Source organism: Periplaneta americana, chromosome 8, assembly GCF_040183065.1.
Source record: "Periplaneta americana isolate PAMFEO1 chromosome 8, P.americana_PAMFEO1_priV1, whole genome shotgun sequence".
Taxonomy (NCBI): Eukaryota; Metazoa; Arthropoda; class Insecta; order Blattodea; family Blattidae; genus Periplaneta; species Periplaneta americana.
The window spans coordinates 85291839-85310277 of NC_091124.1; the positions used below are offsets into that span (position 1 = coordinate 85291839).

The 18439-nt window shown below is 34.7% G+C and overlaps 1 protein-coding gene across 6 annotated transcripts in view; it reads right to left on the bottom strand.

Annotated features, from left to right (window-relative positions):
- Pex23 (peroxin 23) overlaps positions 1 to 18439 on the bottom strand; it is a 146121-nt gene that overhangs the window by 25386 nt on the left and 102296 nt on the right. For 5 of the 6 annotated variants that reach the window (XM_069833143.1, XM_069833145.1, XM_069833142.1 and 2 more), the window contains 2 exons: positions 16628 to 16806; positions 16277 to 16408 (listed from right to left, as the gene is read on the bottom strand). In XM_069833143.1, coding sequence (XP_069689244.1) covers positions 16349 to 16408; positions 16628 to 16806 — 239 coding nt within the window. In that variant the 3' untranslated portion in view covers positions 16277 to 16348. Of the gene's footprint in view, positions 1 to 6333; positions 16409 to 16627; positions 16807 to 18439 lie in introns of those variants that run through there. The other variant, XM_069833144.1, reaches the window with a different exon arrangement.

Consider the following 18439-nt stretch of genomic DNA (forward strand, 5'->3'; position numbering starts at 1 on the left):
TCTCCTGGAAATATTTTGTTGCATTCCCAGTGATTGATGGAATTGGAGGAAAGGCTAAATCATTGGTGCAAACCCCAGTCATGAGTAAGAAGAGAAATGCTCCACTGGTTCAGAATGCAGACGACAGCTATTTCCAACTTCTAAATGCCACAGTTTTCTACATTCCAGCCCTAATCACAAATAACAGAATGATCAGCCTAATGGACTTTGAAGGCAACCACTTTTATTATCATTCCAAAAATGCCTTTTAGACAGTGTAGGTTCTGGTGGCTGTTCTCATTTTACGTTGCCATTTCATAACATAAGAGAGAGAGGGAGGGGAGGGGGAGGGGGAGGGAGGGAAGGGATATATATATATATATATATATATATATATATATATATATATATATTCCAGCTACAGCCATTCCATAGCATGACTGGAGTAGGGGATACTGTTGTACCTTTAGCATAATGTACCTTTGAACATTTTTTGTTTTTAAATTTTTATTGCTCCTGGAGGACTCAAAATGAAGTAGACTGTAGAGAAAGCCGCTAAGTAGCTCTGGTCATAGTTTCAGTTTGATTTACTCCAAAGTGTGAGTTCCGTGGACAAAAGAAGTTATTTTAGTACCAAAAGTAAACATTTCGTTCATTGATATATGTTTTCTAACACAAAACCAGATTGTATTTGTTAATATCTTTCAAGTACGGTATGTTTCCTATCATCTGGTGAGTAATAACATATTTTAATTTCCATGATTTTTTCGAATCTCTAGTTTTGGGAACCATATTTGTTTAAAAGTGCACCCTCTTGTACCTATGAACACAAAACATCTTGTACCATGGAACATGTTCCAAAGTACACAATACTATCAGTTTTTGTTTTTGTTTTATTTTAAGACCATGTCACGAAGTAAGTCTGGAGTTAAGAGGCCCCCAATTGATCAGGATGCCTTGAAGAAAGCTGTTGAAGCAGTTATTGCTCCTCCAGGAAATAAAATTTCAATCAGAGAAGCCTGGTCTGGTTTATGATGGCAAATACATTTTAAATATAATTGTCAGTTTTTACAGCTATATTCCCACCTATATTCCATGTGTTCCAAATTATACGAGGGTATGTTCCAAGGTACATGAACCTGTTGTAACTTTGAACACATTACATATCCCTTCATTTTATTTTTTCCATCCTTAAGAGATCTGTAAAGCAGGAAAATACATACAGGAAGTTGTAAAGGAATCTTCAATAATTATTTCAAGCATTTTTTCATTTAAAAAATTTCATTTCCCAAAATTAAAAGAAATAAAATGTGAAAAATGTTTAAAGGTACAACAGTCTCTCCTAAGGTAAAAGCTTTAAATCGAATTAAGGATGTACATGTGTTCAAAGCTGCTTCATATGGTGGTCTGGAACTATTTTTCAATGCTAAGGTCTGAAATGCTACTGAAATTCAGTACGAACATGCTCAGACTATGTTCATACTCTTATTCCAGGAGAATAAGTGTTGGTATCACATGACGGGAAAAAATATCCAGGTGAAATAACACAGGTAGGTAACTGACGAAGATGTTGAAGTGTCTATTATGATAAAGACTGGCAACAATTAGTGCAAGATTTTTTTATAAATTTAACGACATTACTTAAGATTCATCCACCAGGACTTAAAAATGCAAGGTTCCTAGTTCCACTTCAAAGACTTTATGCATTGAGAAGCAGTTTAAGTGATGCATGGGACAAACTTACAATTTTAGATATAAACTCAAAATGTAGACTATGAACTGCGTTAATGATACATAAATATTTGTACCATTCAAATGAATTTAAAACTTAGATCTGGAAGAAAACTATTGTCTTTACTTCTCACAAATAAAAAAATGAGTGATAAATGTGATGCATGGGACACTGCCATACATGCTTATCTAAATTATTTTGGAGTTGCAAATATATTTACTTCTGAGATATGTAATATTAATCAACGTTTGAGAGGGATTACAAGGTTTACAGTTCAATCAAAGCAAAATAAATTTAGTCGTTTATTAAATATTTATTGAGGACTTATTAACTACCTCAGCTTAAAGTTTCTTCAGCACTGAAATGTTGTGCTACTTTGATACTATGCTGCAGGTATATTCATTAAAATACTTGCTTAAAACTTCAGTTTTTTACTGTTTAGACAATGCTCTTTAGGATATGTAGAGTGTAATTTGAAAATTCTTATTTAAAAAAAAATAATCCTGTGGTTTCATATTCCGGAGAATTGCCCACTAAGAGGAAAAAGTCATTCACTCCAGTCCATAAACTTCACTATGGACATGACCTTTGAAAAACAAGCTCGGTTATTTTGGATTACACGGTTCATTTTTACGTATTACTAGATGCCTACGGAATAGGCATAGTTTATAGTATTTTGGTTTTCTCTTTCATGTTCGAAGATTGCAAGACGCTATCCACCCCACTTCAACGACTTTTCAGAAAAAGTTATGACTATTTACTATTGCAATTGGCGGAAATTTTGAGGTATAAAAGGATGGTCTGGGACATAGTTCAATCAGTAGAGCCACGTGTATCAACAGATAGTGTTAAGTATGAAACTGAGAAAAAGAAGTACAAATTAAACAGAAGAGAAGGATTAAGTTGATGTTTGAAAATGTTTCTACTCATAATCACTCAAGACAATCAACAAACTGGATATGTGTTTTGTCAAACAGGTGGTACTTTGTTAACATACAGTTCAGGTAAAACACATTTGAAAAATCATGTTTGAAAATTGAATGCTGTATCTCGCCAAGTATTGCCTGACAATATAAAGCAAACACAAGTGTGTGTGTTTCAATGAGCACACACTCAGTCTTACAGCCTTTTAATACTGTTTCTGGGGAAAGACTGTACTAATTAGGGCAAGAATTGATTAATGATAGTGTTGATTTTGGCAAATTAAATATTGTTGATGTGCTACCACATTTCTCTACCATTAGTAGAAATGTCACAAAAAAAGGCAGATGAAATAAAGGAAAAGGTGTTGAATTATTTTCAGAAGTACCATCTGCCAATGCTTGGATTATTAAAAGCAAGGTCTTTCCAGTTCAGAGTGGAGAGATATGATAAAAATGACAGCCATGGTAGCGCCAGTTTGAGCTCTTCCAGAACGTTCAACAGGCACATCCCACTGCACACACTATAGTGAGTTTGAATCTCTACCTCATGTGCTTGGGAGGTGTCCTCAGGGAGAAATCCTAAGAATAAAACGACATAACATCATTCGTTCCCTTCTTGCTGCTGCTCTCCGAAACAAAGGTTTGGAAGTTTATGAAGAAGTTCATTGTTCGGCTGATCAGGATAGCGTATGGAGGATTGACATCATCATCATCGATAGAAAAAAATCTGTAGCAGAGATCATCAACCCTACAATACACTTTGAACAGTTCAAAGCACAACCTATGGATGTTGATAAAGAGAAAAAAGAAATATATGAGTCAACAATACCTTACTTCCGTAACAAATACAACATCCAGAGTATCACAGTGACAGGTCTGCTGTTGGGGTCCCGAGGAACAGTCCCTAAATTTTTTGTGACGTGGAAAGGGAAATATAAACTAGGCAAAGATATTCAAGACGAAATTGTCCAAAACATAATTAAATACTCAGTTGCCATCTTAAAAATCACCTATATGGTAAAGACTCCACATAATTGTTTAATTACATATACTTGTGATCGAAAATATGTATTTTTATCTATATATTTTTTTCACGTGCCCATTCATGTACAACCATTATTGTAAATTGTGTGTTATTCTATGTCTATAGGCAAACCTTTGAAGGTCAGGTAGTGTAAAAAAAATAGTGCCTCAGGCTATTTCTGCGATGCAAAACAAATCTTGTTCGGTCACTGTAGATTTGTGGACTATTCAGTTCTACAATGTGATTCATTATTTGACACTGGCCACACAGTAAATAGACAAAGAGTGGAATTTGGTCAATCATGTATATTTTACCACAAAATTTCTAGACAAAGAAAACGGGTGTTAATAGAGGAAATTTCTGAAGAAATGTCGTCATTAAACATTCCCCAGGTCCAGTATGAAGAAATTATGTTCGTAATCGACAAAGGTGCAAACATAAAGAAAGTACTAGAAAATCACAAACATCTGACTTGTGATGCCCATTGCATAAAATACAGCACTTTCTCACATATTTGATGAGAGCTTTCTTGTAGAAGATGATCCAGCTATTGCAAACACAATCAACTCCACAAAGAACCTCCTTGTTCAGATGGAAACAGTAGTAAAGCAAGAGATAAGCACGAGGTGAAATAGTATTTATGCAATGTTAAAATTTGTTGATATACAACATGATCATGTATTTGCATTGCTAAGAGATAACAATGCCTTGCAGAAGCTAGCTGGTTACAACTTATAGGACAGATTGTACTTTTTCTTAAGCTTTTTAAAGAGGCAACTGATGATACGAAAAGTGAAACAGACCCAACAATTCATTTAGTACTCCTTTGATTCCATAAATTGGGATAGCATTGCTCAGTCGAAGAAAGAGACTCTGAGGTAAGTTCAAATATTTTACTGTAGTTGTAAATATCACTGCAATTATTTATTTATTTCGGAATATAAAGTATGTATATGTTTTATGTGTTAAAACTAGATTACTTTGTTGACTAATTTCGGCCTAGGTGCCATCATCAGAACTCTGTTAATTAATCAGTTGTGGCACACAATCAGATAAGCGGCCTGAAGTTAGTGATTAGGATAATGGTATAGAGGATTCCACGTAAGAAAAAAGCATTAGTTTTATGGGCCTTGCTTAATACATTGTACAAGCTATGTGGTAGGTTGGCGTTTCTATGGCAACTGGTCATTTGATAGAATACCCCATATGCTCAATGTTTTTTTCTTAACATGAAATCAACTATAGTGATTGTAATAGTGACGACATAGTTGAATTACCTAAAGAAATTGTCATACCTTCATTGAATGAAACATTAATGGCGATTGGAGAATCATCAATCAAGAAACGAAAAGTTTCACAGAAAATGTATGACAAATCAAAACTAAAAAAAATAGAAAGGTCTTTGAAAGAGAAAGTATTTCATGTGTCGAATTCAAGTAACAAAAAACAAGATTCGGAACACGAGATTCTAGACGATCTTAAGAAAGTGTTTAATTCTGCACCAGACAGAAACGCAGAAATTCAAATATTAATCTTGTTGCCTGTATCCTGGACAGTAAGAAAAATTCAACACAATTTCAGTGCCACACAGCATATGATTCGTGTGGCCAAAGAAATGAGTAAAAAGGGGCTTATGATGTGCATACCTGGAGAGAAAAAGGGGAACTCCGTGCCAGAAGACACAATTACATTAATTGTAGATTATTATGAATTGGATGAAGTGAGCCGTGTTCTGCCGGGGAAGAAGGATTTTGTAATTGTAATGAAAGATGGTAAAAAAGAACATGTCCAAAAAAACTTGTTCTGGGCAATCTTAAGGAATTGTTTCACAATTTTAAAGATAAGCATCCCGAAATTAAGGTCACTTTCTCTAAATTTGCAGAGCTGCGACCAAGGCATTGTGCTCTTGCTGGTTCTGCTGATACACATACAGTCTGTGTGTGTATGATCCACCAAAATATCAAACTAATGTTAGATGGAGCAAAATTACCGGAACTAACAGAAAACCATGAACTACCTTTAAAGACATACCGAGACTGTGTGGCTAGTATCATGTGCAATCCTCCAAGATCGAATTGTTTTTTCGGTTCTTGTTTTGAGTGCCCCAATACCATGATACTACAGGAACAATAGGAGTCTGCCTTTGAGGAAGTTATGGTGGACACTGTCTGTTACAAACAGTGGTTGCTGTGGACAGAACTATTCTGGAAATCCATTTTAAATCTTGAATCAATTAATTAAATTCTGGAAAATGTGCAGAAGATGCACACGATTTCACAGACGACTTCCTTAGGAAGCTCGGTGCATTAACAAGACATGCCACAATTCAAAGTTCATTTTTCACAGAAATTAAATCAAGTTTGAATCCAGAGGAGTTCGCAGCTGTATGTGATTTCTCAGAAAACTATGCTTTCGTAGTTCAAAACGCAGTGCAAGGATTCCATTGGAATAACAACCAAGCAACATTACATCCTTTTGTAATTTATTATAAAGCAAATAACTTAACATACAGTGAATCTTTCGTCGTGATTTCGGACTGTTTGAAACACGATACAGTAGCAGTCTACTCATTCCAGAAACACCTGATCTCATATTTGAAAGACAAATTCCAGACAGTTTCAAAAATGAATTATTTCAGCAATGGTGCATCATCTCAATATAAGAACAGAAATAACTTCATGAGGAAGATTTCGAAATAAAAGCAGAATGACATTTTTTTGCCATGTCACATGGAAAAGGCTCTTTTGATGCCATAGGAGGAAGTATTAAACTACTTGCAGCACGATCAAGCCTTCAGCATCTCTCTTGCGACCAAATATTAACAGTATTTGATTTGTACAACTAGGCAGTTACTAATTTGAGTGGAATTAAGTTCGAATTCGTAACCAAAGAAGAGCATGCTAAGGGCAAAGAAACTTTGATCGGAGATTCGAATGTACTCGCACAGTAACAGGGATTGCTGTATTTCTCTCTCAAGCAGCAAAGTTTTAATGAAGAAGTACTCCTGTGCATTAGAAGTGACTATTCTTAAAAAGTAATTTGGTGAGTCAATGCATTATTTAATTATATACTTTAACTTAGTATGTACCAGTTAGTTGATTCAGTTAATGATAAATAATTTAACGCACAATACATAACTAATTTTAAGTTTTTAAATTAAGTTTATGATAGTATAGTTCTCACAGAAAGATCACCACATTCAGATAATGCAAAGCTTGAACCTGAGGACTCTGCAGTTCGACAAGCTATCTATTCTGACTTGTTAGATGCAACTGAAAATGAAAACCTGATGGACAATGTGCTGATAAGCAGTGAAGCAGTATTTCACACATGTGGCTGTGTGAACAAGCATAATTGTTGGATTTGAGCAGGACAACCAAAAGTAGTAGTCCAAGAATGACAATGGGACTCACCTAAGGTAACTGTGTGGCTGGGGATAACTAAGACGAAAATTTTACGGGATGTTTGTAGACCAACAACTGCCTTGATATGCTATAACAATTCTTGAAACCTCAGCTGGAACAGGATGGGATAAAAAATACTAGTTTTCCAGCAAGATGGTGCACCACTCCATTTTGCCAAAACTGTTCAGGAATACCTCGATAGAACCTTCCCCAATAGGTGGATTGGTTGTGGCTCACCAAGACTTTCGTCTGGGTATTAATTAATTCTAAGGTGCATCAAGAACTGATGAACACCATAGAGCAATTGCAATAGTGTACAGCTGCAGAATTAAGCGACATTACGCCCACTATGCTGGATAAAGTATTCCAGTCTACACAAAAAGATGGGGGCTATGCCTAGAGGGCTACTACATGGAAATGTACTAAGTTCATCTTTGATTGTAAAGTACTTTTCAGAAGTAATGGAAATTTTGTAATTAATTTTGTTTTTTAATAGAATGTAAAGAGAATATATATATGTATTTGCAGTCAGGGCCGCCGAGAAGGGGGAACAAAGGGGGCAAGTGCATATGGGCCCGTGAGCAATAAGGGCCCGTCAGATTAAATGAGTCTGATTACTTTTTATTATCATTAATAATTATTCGTAGATACATACGGGTACTATAAAATTTTGTAAGAACATTTGTTACATAAATTTGACATATTAACTTAACAATAGTAGAATTAATACAAATTACCACTTCATACATAAATATTTGACTTTTATATAATAGAATATTAGTTTCCCGCATTAACGTTCACCGACACGACAATTGAGGGCCCTGGCATTTGCCTGTACTATGTTCCCGTCACTTGTACTGAACATGTACAATTATTTATTGGCTAGTCCTTTTTAGCTGGCCCACCGCGATATGCTAGTGGACTCTCCCAAATCGAAGTCGCAGGATACGTTTTCTTTTCAGTATATTGTATGTTTCGTGTCGAAACTTTCGTCTTTTCGTTGTCGTTTGTCTAGTAAATTCTGTTCATTAGTATTACCGATTATAGTTTAACTGCACAATGGATAAGTACAGGCATAAGTCGGGAGCTGAAAAGCACAAGGAGAGACAAAAAAAATGGAAGATATTAATATGGGTGCTAGACTGCGTGAAAAATATTATGGAGACATTAACAAAGAGATCAGTGATGAGCCGAAAATTTAAAATCAATTCATGCCTCCAATTTAGGGCCAACCCCACTAAAACCTATGAATCTCCTAAATAGTCTAAGAGAATTAAAATTGGACAATTTATTTCCAAATATTTGTATAACCATTAGAATATTCTATACAATTCCTGTGACAGTTGCTGATGCTGAAAGATCCTTCAGCAAAATGAAGGAAATAAAAAAATGTATTCAGATAAACAATATGTTGAGAACGACTGAGTAAACTTGGCCTCCTTAGTATGGAGAGCGATCTTGCTAGGTTTTTAAATTTTGATGATATAATTGATGATTTTGCATCAGTAAACTCAAGGAGAGTTGTTTGTTGATGTTGGATTTCATTAGAAATTACAGGTGTTTAGGAACACTGTTTTACGAATATAATATATTGTGCTAATGTGAAGTTTTGCTAAAAGTTTTCAATGTAATAAAAGTGTATATTTTTAAGTTTTTATCTGTGTATGGGGTAACTCTTATTTATTTTGCAAATAATTATTATGGTTAGAATAACTGGTAAGGAACTTGTAATTGTTACTTTTTTCAACGGGGGTCCGAGTACAATATTGCATAGGGGCCCATAAATTCTGTCTGCGGCCCTGTTTGCAGTTATTACAAGAACAATATGCCTCTAATATTTTTCAGAAATTACGTAAGATAAAGATCAGAGACCATGAACTTTTAGGCGAAAAGTTGGAGATAACTTCTTTACACAAAATAGCAAATTTCTTATGGCTTAATATCGCCACCTGAAGATGCTTCAAAAGAATGTAAGAATGACAGTCCTAAATGACGTGAAATGTATGTGTAAAATACGCCTACTAAACAAACAAACTCCTTCACCTGCCAATATGAGTGGATCTACTAGCCAACAAGTGCTTCCAAAGAAAAAGAACAAATTCAATGAGTGGCTTAGTGACGTTTCATCTGCATTTACTGGGCTCTTGATGTTGGCGATCTATCATGTTGATGAAAAAAGTATGATCACATACTACAGCTCTGTCTATAATTGCCCAGAGTAAATTATGCACTTCAGCAACAAGTGCAAGCAGTGAATGGAACTTCAGTAAAGTTAGAATGCTTTTAACAATCCACAGAAGTCAACTTTATCCAGATGATGTCAATGACTTATTATTAATACATAATAACTCATAATGTACTGTACTGTGTAATTCAGTTCCCAATTGGGGATAAGTATTTATTATACATTTATTATATTGTAAGTATTTTATAATATTTATAAATTTCCTACAAAATAAGTAGGCATACTGTGTAATATTTTTAAAGGTTAGTAGGGATTAATACAACTTAATCTGTAATGTGGGTATATACCCTGAACTACACCGAATGTTTTCTGGACTGAACCCAATATTTTTAAAAAAAGGTGATTCGATGAGGGAAAACATTTTTTTTTTTGTAGAATAGACATATTTATAATAAACTTCTAAGTAACAGTTTACAATTTCAAATAGTGTGAATACCTTTGGTATTATACATCACATTAAAGTGATTTTAAACCCAAAGTATGTTCTATTTATATTAAAAAGTCTGTTATATAATTCATAACTCATGTCAATGCAACTACTTTCCCTATAAGACAAGAAATATTAGCATTGTGACAGTTTTTGTGCCTTTTGCGTCCTGAAAGATACAAACAGAATACTCATCCAAGTGAAGTTTTAATATCGAACCGCTAGATGGAATTAGGGGTGCTGTCTCACATGGAACATATGCATTTTCATGAAAGTTTCTGCTATTATCTTTATAAGCTATTTGCTCTAAGTTTATTATTGTAATATGACAATAATTTCATTTACTCACAAGTTGGATATTGCAAGCTACAATTAATTATATGTACAGTAGAACCTCTATTATCCGTGGTAATGAAGGGGGTTGACTGAATGATTATAATCCGTACCATAAAATATTTTCGTAAATGAAGTGAATAATACTTGAAGTTTCGTAATTTCCTACGCAGTCTTGTGTTTAATATGCTAGGTAGTGGATCAGAAGTTCACTAATTTAAGTTCGGTTGTCAAGGACGTGTTTTAAGGGGCAAGGAAACGCCTTGTAAAGGCTGTAGATTTACATACTCTATATGTTTATTTCTTAATTTTTATTAAATCGCGCACAGTTGTAACATCAGTCTTGTATTCTGATGCAAGATGAGCCACAGTTTCTCTTTCCCCAAATTACTCAATTACTCACGAGTATAACTTAGTCTTTCTGTGGGTGCTAGAGAGTTCTTATATAAAAAAAAAAATCAGTATGTATCTTTGTTCTGGCAATAAAATATTATTATTATTATTATTATTATTATTATTATTATTATTATTATTATTAATATCGGTATTATTATATGCATTTTCCGATACTTATCACAAAAACTTTCTTTTGACACTCATGGAATACATTTTATTTAAAAGTTGTACAGTACGGCAACTCGAACAATAGACCAAACTGGAAGTGTAAAGGCTTGTAATAACACTCTCTAGAAAAAAAATACGTACTAATATAACGTACAGTAGTACTTCATATGTTTTTGTAGCAAAAAAAAAAAAAATTGAGCAAAAGACAGTCGGATAATCTGTCAATCAGTTAATAGGATGTTGGATAATCAGGGTTCTACTGTAGTATGAAAATGAAATCATTAATGTTATTTATTAACATAATGCTGTGCAGTAGTGACGTACAGTGTTCAAACATGAAAGCAGAAACCAATACATTTCAAATTTCATCTTATTCTGTATGAAAAGTTAACCGCAAGATATGTGCTAAAAACATTATGAGGCTAAAACATGAAGGGTTGGGGAAAGGAGGATAACGAATATTTTCATAAGGTCGAACAACCATGACAGCTCTCTTTCTGCGGAGCGAACATAGGCGAATATCGAATTTCGCTATACACCATGAACATGAACCGAACATAGCATCTGTCATGCACAAGGTTAATGAGTACTATGAAAATGAAATAATTTATTTTATTATTTTATTAACAAGTTGGACATTATAAGCTAAATAATATGTAGTAAGAAAATTAATATTTTATTTGTAGATAGGTTGGATATTATACATTATAATGATGTGTAGTATGAAAATGAAATTATTTTATTTTATACACTAGCAAAAAAAGTGGATCACTTTGAAAAATTTTGTTTTTGTTAAAATTTTAAGGGAATATTTAATTTTGTGGCGTTTCTCTTTATAAAAAATGTTTTCATCACACTCTGATAAGTGTGTGGTGAGTGTGGTCCGAATTGAATGACTCTTAGAGATAATTTTCCCTTACATTAACTTTTATGGTTTTATGGTGCTCCCTTTTAACATGGTTCCTCACCCCTAATAAAGCTTTAAAGTTGCTGTAAACATCTGATAAAATGTTCTTTGTAAATTCAGGGGAGTTCTATGCCATTTTATTCAGTTTCTGTTCGATCCTTATTGAGTCAAAATGCCTCTAAGTAGAGAAAAATGTTGTACATGTAATCGCCTTAGTCGAAGACGATTGCAACCTTCAGTATGCAGCTGTGCTGTAGGAGCATCTTATGCAAGTGTCCAGCGGACCGTGGAATGTTATCGTGAACGTGGAACATGAGAAAGGAGGCCTGGATCTGGACATCAACGGATTACAAATGCGAGGGACAACTCATTTCTTGTCTCCCAAATCTTGAGAGACCGAAGAACAACAGCGGTTCAGGCGAGAAATCGTTTAGAGGCCACAAGAAATGCCGTGTGAGTGAGAGAACCGTGCGGCAAAGACTCCAGGAGGCTAATCTTACTTCAAGAAGGCCTGCTACAGGCCCACTATTAACAGGGTAGCATTGGAGAAGACAACTCGAGTTCGCGATGCAGCATTGAAACTGGACCATTCAGGACTGGAGCATGGTGCTTTTTGCAGACAAGAGCCGCTTCTGTCTGAGGTTTCCAAATGCGCGAGGAAGAGTGTGGAGGAGGCCTGGAGAGCGATTCTCGTCCATAACTCGCTTCCAAACGACACCATTTGGGGGAGGCTCTGTGGGGGGGTATAAACATTGAAGACCGTACCAAACTTGTGATACTTGATGGCGGTTCCCTCACTGCACACCAATGTATGGAAAAAGTTCTGGGGGATCATGTTGTACCATTTGCACAATTTACAGGCGACCATTTCATTTTAATGCGAGACAATGCTTGTCCATACATAGCCTGTATCATCACACATTACTTACTAGGAGTTGGGATTTAAACTCTGAACTGTCCAGCAAGGAGCCTTGATTTAAATCCCATCGAGCACAAGTGGGTTATGAATGGGAGAAGACTTTGGTCTCAGAATATCGAGACCCTGGCTGAACTGCGGGCACAACTGGTGGTAGAATGAAACAATCTTCCTCAGGAAGCAATTAGGAACCTAGTAGTCAGTGTATCTCAACGCCTCCAAGAGGTCATCACTGACAGAGGAGGAAACATCAGATTTTAATGTTTCTAATGGTTTATTAAAACATTTTTTGACAGTGTACATCAGTGGAAGTGGTGAAATTGAATACAGTGAAAGAAATTCAAGTGAGTAAAAATAACAATTATAAAAATTGCAAAATGTCATAATAAAGTGAATGTGAGATAAAGTTTGAAAGTGCATTTAGTATTTAAAATGTAAGGAACATGATGTTTGATTAGTACTATCAGTGTAATTCATTATTTAGGACACAAGACTAACATTATATTCAATAAAACAAAATTTTTCAAAGAGACCTAATTTTTTGCCGGCGAGTGATTCATGTGTTCATGTTATAATACTTTCCTTACCAGTATAGCCACACATCTTTTATTACCGAACATCTGTGATTTATTTGAATATTATGTAAAGAATATAATTATACTTTCTATCGATAGTTGGTATAGTAAAAAATTATCATGCATTTTTTTAAAGATATTGTGATTTCTCTATATGTATGTATAATTCTGCAGATATTTAATCATATTTTTGTAATAAAAATTACCTTTTCTTAAATCTATACAAAACTTCACAAGATTTATTTTAAAATCCTTATGCAGCTAAAAAACGAAGGGATAGGAGCAGAGGGTAGGAAAGGTCAACAAACTTGAAGAGGCAAGTTCGAACAAACTGGACAGATCTGCTTCTTCAAAGTAGACTTTGGTTCTTGTCACACTCGATAAACATGAACCAAACATAGTACCTATAATGCACAATGCTAGCTTGTACAGACCGGCCTTGTCCTGGACCACTACCATTAGTGCCAGTGCTGTGGTGGTTGCCAGCATGTACTGCCTTACTCACAAAGCACATATTATATTGCATGGCAGTTTATTTTCACTGATATCATTCAGTACATAAGTAATTGGCTTTATTTATAAATCTTGTCTGCTCACGCGTGTTTTTCATCTCGACTACTAAGTGTGCACTTGTACTTCAACTCCGCTTTCTAACACTTGTATGAAATCTTACCTTATAGATAGATGATGCTGGAAATGTCAACTTCTCTCAGCTAAACAGACACTGTATTGCCTCAGGAAACCACATTCTGACTGATACAATTAAGTTCAGCCACTGTAATGTTTCTGATTTCACTTCTAATATTTTTTTTTTATTTCTTCCAATGTGTGAAAATTTGCTTTGTAAACTCTGAGATTTTGTTGGCTCACGTTCAAGATTTGCACCAATTTCATCTATTGTTTTCTTTGTTAAAACTGTGCCATAAATTTTGCTCCTGTTTTTTTTTCTTCTTTTTTTTTGCATTAAACTAGAATATTCAAATTTTTGCATGATATAGTGAATTGCATTTCTGGAAGGAGTCTATTGAGAAGGAAATGTCTGAATAAATTCCGCAAGTGCATGATAAGCTGATTCGTATTTAAAATTATGTTTACACAGAAAAACGCGTTGCTCTAAACTCAACTGTCTAACCATCTTCGCAAATGAATGTATACTGCTGTGAGATTGTCAGAGAACAGGTTCAGACATGAACTGTCGTGCAATGGTTGGGGGGGGGGGGGAGGTTGAACTATGGGTGCTCCCAGCTGTGCCAAGACGTAAAACACCACGTGAGTGGACAAGACTTGTAAATAAAGCCCTACATAATGAATATCATTACTGGCATTCTCGTATGAAATGTAATACATCAACGATCAATACTGAAATTACAGAATACTATATATGATATAGCATACTATAAGATATATGTGGACATGGAACATAATTTATGTCGGAAAACTGTCAAAGCAAAATCTACTGTATGAATGTATTGATTAATAGAAAAATATTTGAGCCTATATCTGTAATATTTACAGTATCAAGAGTAACAGTTTTTAATTCTAATTTTAATTTTCTTCTCTTTTAAAACTTGCAAAGTTCTCGTAACTCCAACAAAATTTAGTCATAAAAACGTAGAATTAGGTACTGATACATTTTCGGTAAAAGAATATTTTAGATAAAAAAAATCATCATCGTCATTATCTCCCACATCAAGAATTATGTCTTTACGACCTAATCCGAGGCTAAATTGGTCCTCCCATCTTCTCCCAGGTCGTCTGACATCTCTATACCTAGATGGCTTGTAAAGTAATGCTTGCCGAGGATATCTTGAAGGAATTATTTTCAACACATGATCTCTCCATTGTGTCTGATATCTTTGAATATCATCAACTATATTCTATTCTACCAATTGGTCTCGTATATTAGCATTTTTAAGTTCGTCTCTTCTTGTCACACCAATTAAGGATAGTAAAAATCTCATCTGTGCCACTTTTAATCTTGATTTATTTAAATCTCTGAGTACCCATGTTTAAATGAAAAAAATAACTTAGAATATTCTTGTGCTAAGGTGTACCACAAACATTTTCTCAAGTTAATACTTAACAAAGGAGACTCGGATCATAATTGATGTAATAGATAAATGAGCATTTAATTAAATACGAAATAAACTGTACCGTACTTGTGCATGCAAAAAGACAAAATAATATAACTGATGCTATACTTCTAATTTCCTTATTAATTCGTATATAAACAAATTTCATTTTTAAATATTACTAGCTGGATAGCTGGTATAACTATTTACTATTCAAATCATAATATACATTTTACGAGCATGATGAAATGTTTTAACTGTACAGTAATATAGTTTAATCATATGTAATCCACAGTTTTCCAAGTAAAAATCATTGTGATACAAGTCTGGGTGTTTATGAAAATTCAGGCAGCTATGAAAGTTCTCTCCTCAGACTGCTTTGGCTAACTATTTTATCTGAAACTGGCCAAAACAGCTTCTTCAAACGTAAAATGAAAGAGCTAAAGAAATCACTAACTAGGATTTGGTCTTGAAAATAAATGACTTGAGGATTGTGACAAGCCTACTGACGGAGCACTATATGCTTAAACATTAATGAGCAGAATGGCACTCTATAATGGCAATCCTAATGTAGGCTTTGCAGACCAAATAAAGACTGCTTGGCATGTAATCTATGAATGAAATTTGTTAAGTTTCAGAAGCATCAATCGTTTGGCATCATAAATCTAGGAAAGAGAATACCAGCAAAAAGAATTGTAAGTAAGCTGCTAAAATGGATAGAGGTTTTAGTGTTGTTTAAGTAACTCCAATATTTACAGGTTAAATAGACAGATATAATGGACTTGAACTAGAAGTGAAACTGAAATGCATAGGACTAACCTAACACACATTTAGTTCCAGTCAATTTTATTCTAATCTATTCAAACATCTCTTCAGAGAATAAAAATTCAAAACATCAACATAAAAATAAGTTTTCTGCAGCAAGCACTGCATAAAATAACAACATTTACATGAATGGCAATGAATGTGATGTCATGTGCTTCAGTTTTAATAGAATAACAATATTAACATGACTTGGACATGACAGTGGATGGAATTAACATTTATGAAAAATACAAGAGAGACTATAACGTCAGTTTCGAGACTGGAATGAGATTATTACGCCATCCTGCTGCACAATATGCTTATGCACAAAATTATCTATCACGAAAATAAACAAAACCAACATAACATACCATCAGTTCTTCACAACACATTATCCTGCTCAGAAAAAGGTGAGACAAATGAAGACGTCTGCAATTTTGTTATTATGTAGAGGTCTGTGGTTTGATATTGCAGCCTCTGGCACTCACATGTTGCCAATTACCCTGTAAAAAATAAAAAAAGAAACCATACTGGTATTAGACTCTATTTTACTAAAAATAAGTCACTGTTCAGTTGTACTTAAATAAAATCAGCATCCTTAAAAATCTGTGCGTCATTCCTTATGAAATCACTTACAAATGATTATGATTGTGCACGTTAGGAGTTATCAGAAGGTAAGTGAATGTTGTTCTTTAAAATTCAGTGACGTTCAAAATACTTACTCCAATACCATGAGACCATCCCGTTCCTGCTGGATTGTCTGGTGTTATGCCATGACGACGACACACAATGCCCGTTGCAGTGATGGCCCAGATCTCACCCTGCACAGGTCCTGCCGATAAGTGGCGGAACCCAACTGTGTTGTTCTGTGATGAGTTGCTATTACTGCTGTTAGTCTTATCTAAAAAACACAGGAAAGTAGTTACAATTATTAATTTAACGTCTTTTACTAATATTAAGAAATGATTGGATTAGATTAAATTAATGCGATTCAGTTTGGGATAAAGAATAAGCCTCAATGTATGACAGCTTCTTGGATTTGTGTACGATCCAGGATATGCAATGTGTTAATCCAGTTCACCTTCTCCCACAAATTTTCACAACTTCAAGGATATTCGTATCAAATGCTAGAAGGTTCTACTTCTCTTTCTCACATCAAATATCTGAAGTTTCATATATCTGCAAAGACATCTATGTATCCACAAAACAAAAAAACTTCATAGGTGACTTAATGATCGTTAATTTTGCCTGCAGCTATCTCATTGCCCTTAAAATTCCACAGTCTTGAGCTGGGAACGAGACCCTTGGATTTGATGGTGAATACCTACATGATAAACACTCAACCACCGAGGATGATATTTAGAAACAATGAAATGAATCATAAAATGAGAATTGAGAAGAAACAAAAATACCTAGATAAAAACGTGACCCACAGCCATTTCGAATACTACAACTCTTGCAAGCTGCCTGAAATTCCACAATTGTTATCAGTGGATTCTTCCCATAATTCCACAATTGTTATCAGTGGATTCTTCATAAAGATGGACTCCTTTAACATCTCCATGCATAGTCATCGAAGCATTGGGACAAGTAAGGTCTGGTGAATGTGATGGATAAGGAAAATGTTTTTCACGGAAAATTATGCATTACTCAAACTGTTCATGGAGCAAAGCATGTTTATGGCCATGTTATCAATTTATAACATAATCATATTACTCAGTGGTGGTTTGTCGAACATTTCACGAAAGTCATTTGAAACATGTTTCAAATTTGGGCTATTTGCACGTCCAAGTCCGTATGAACGGAAATAATGCTCAACAATAAAGACTTTTTCCTCTATTCTGAGAACCATACAATAAGCACTAACCCAAGAACTGAATCTGTAGTATGTCTAAATATTCTGCCAAATAAATAAGTACTTAGTTACTAGACAAACATGTGCAGTATCCAAGTGACAATTTCAATACTTTTTATTTTGACATATACTGTACTTTTGTTGTTCTGATTCTTATTACTACACAATGTGAATTTTTTTATTTTAGTAGGTTATTTTACGACGCTTTATCAACATCAAAGGTTATTTAGCGTCTGAATGTGATGAAGGTGGGGTCCAGCACCGAAAGTTACCCAGCATTTGCTCATATTGGGTTGAGGGAAAACCCCAGAAAAAAACCTCAACCAGGTAACTTGCCCTGACCGGGAATCGAACCCAAGCTACCTAGTTTCGCGGCCAGACGTGCTGACCGTTACTCCACAGGTGTGGACCACAATGTAAATGAAATCTGCACAATGTTTCTAGTGTTTCTGGCTCAAAATATACGGCAAGTATTCCTCAAATTTCAGAAGTATGTATTATAATAACGTAAAAGTTGAGGATTTTCTGGTCCAGTAGTAGTTTAATTTGCTGGTAGCTTCCATTAATAGTGCCCATGAAATTTGTAGTGGATAAAGTGGTTGCTAAACATGTTCTTTTCCAAGTATCAACGTTGGTAAACCCTTTCCAAATATCTTCTCACAATTTTCCATGGAAGCTA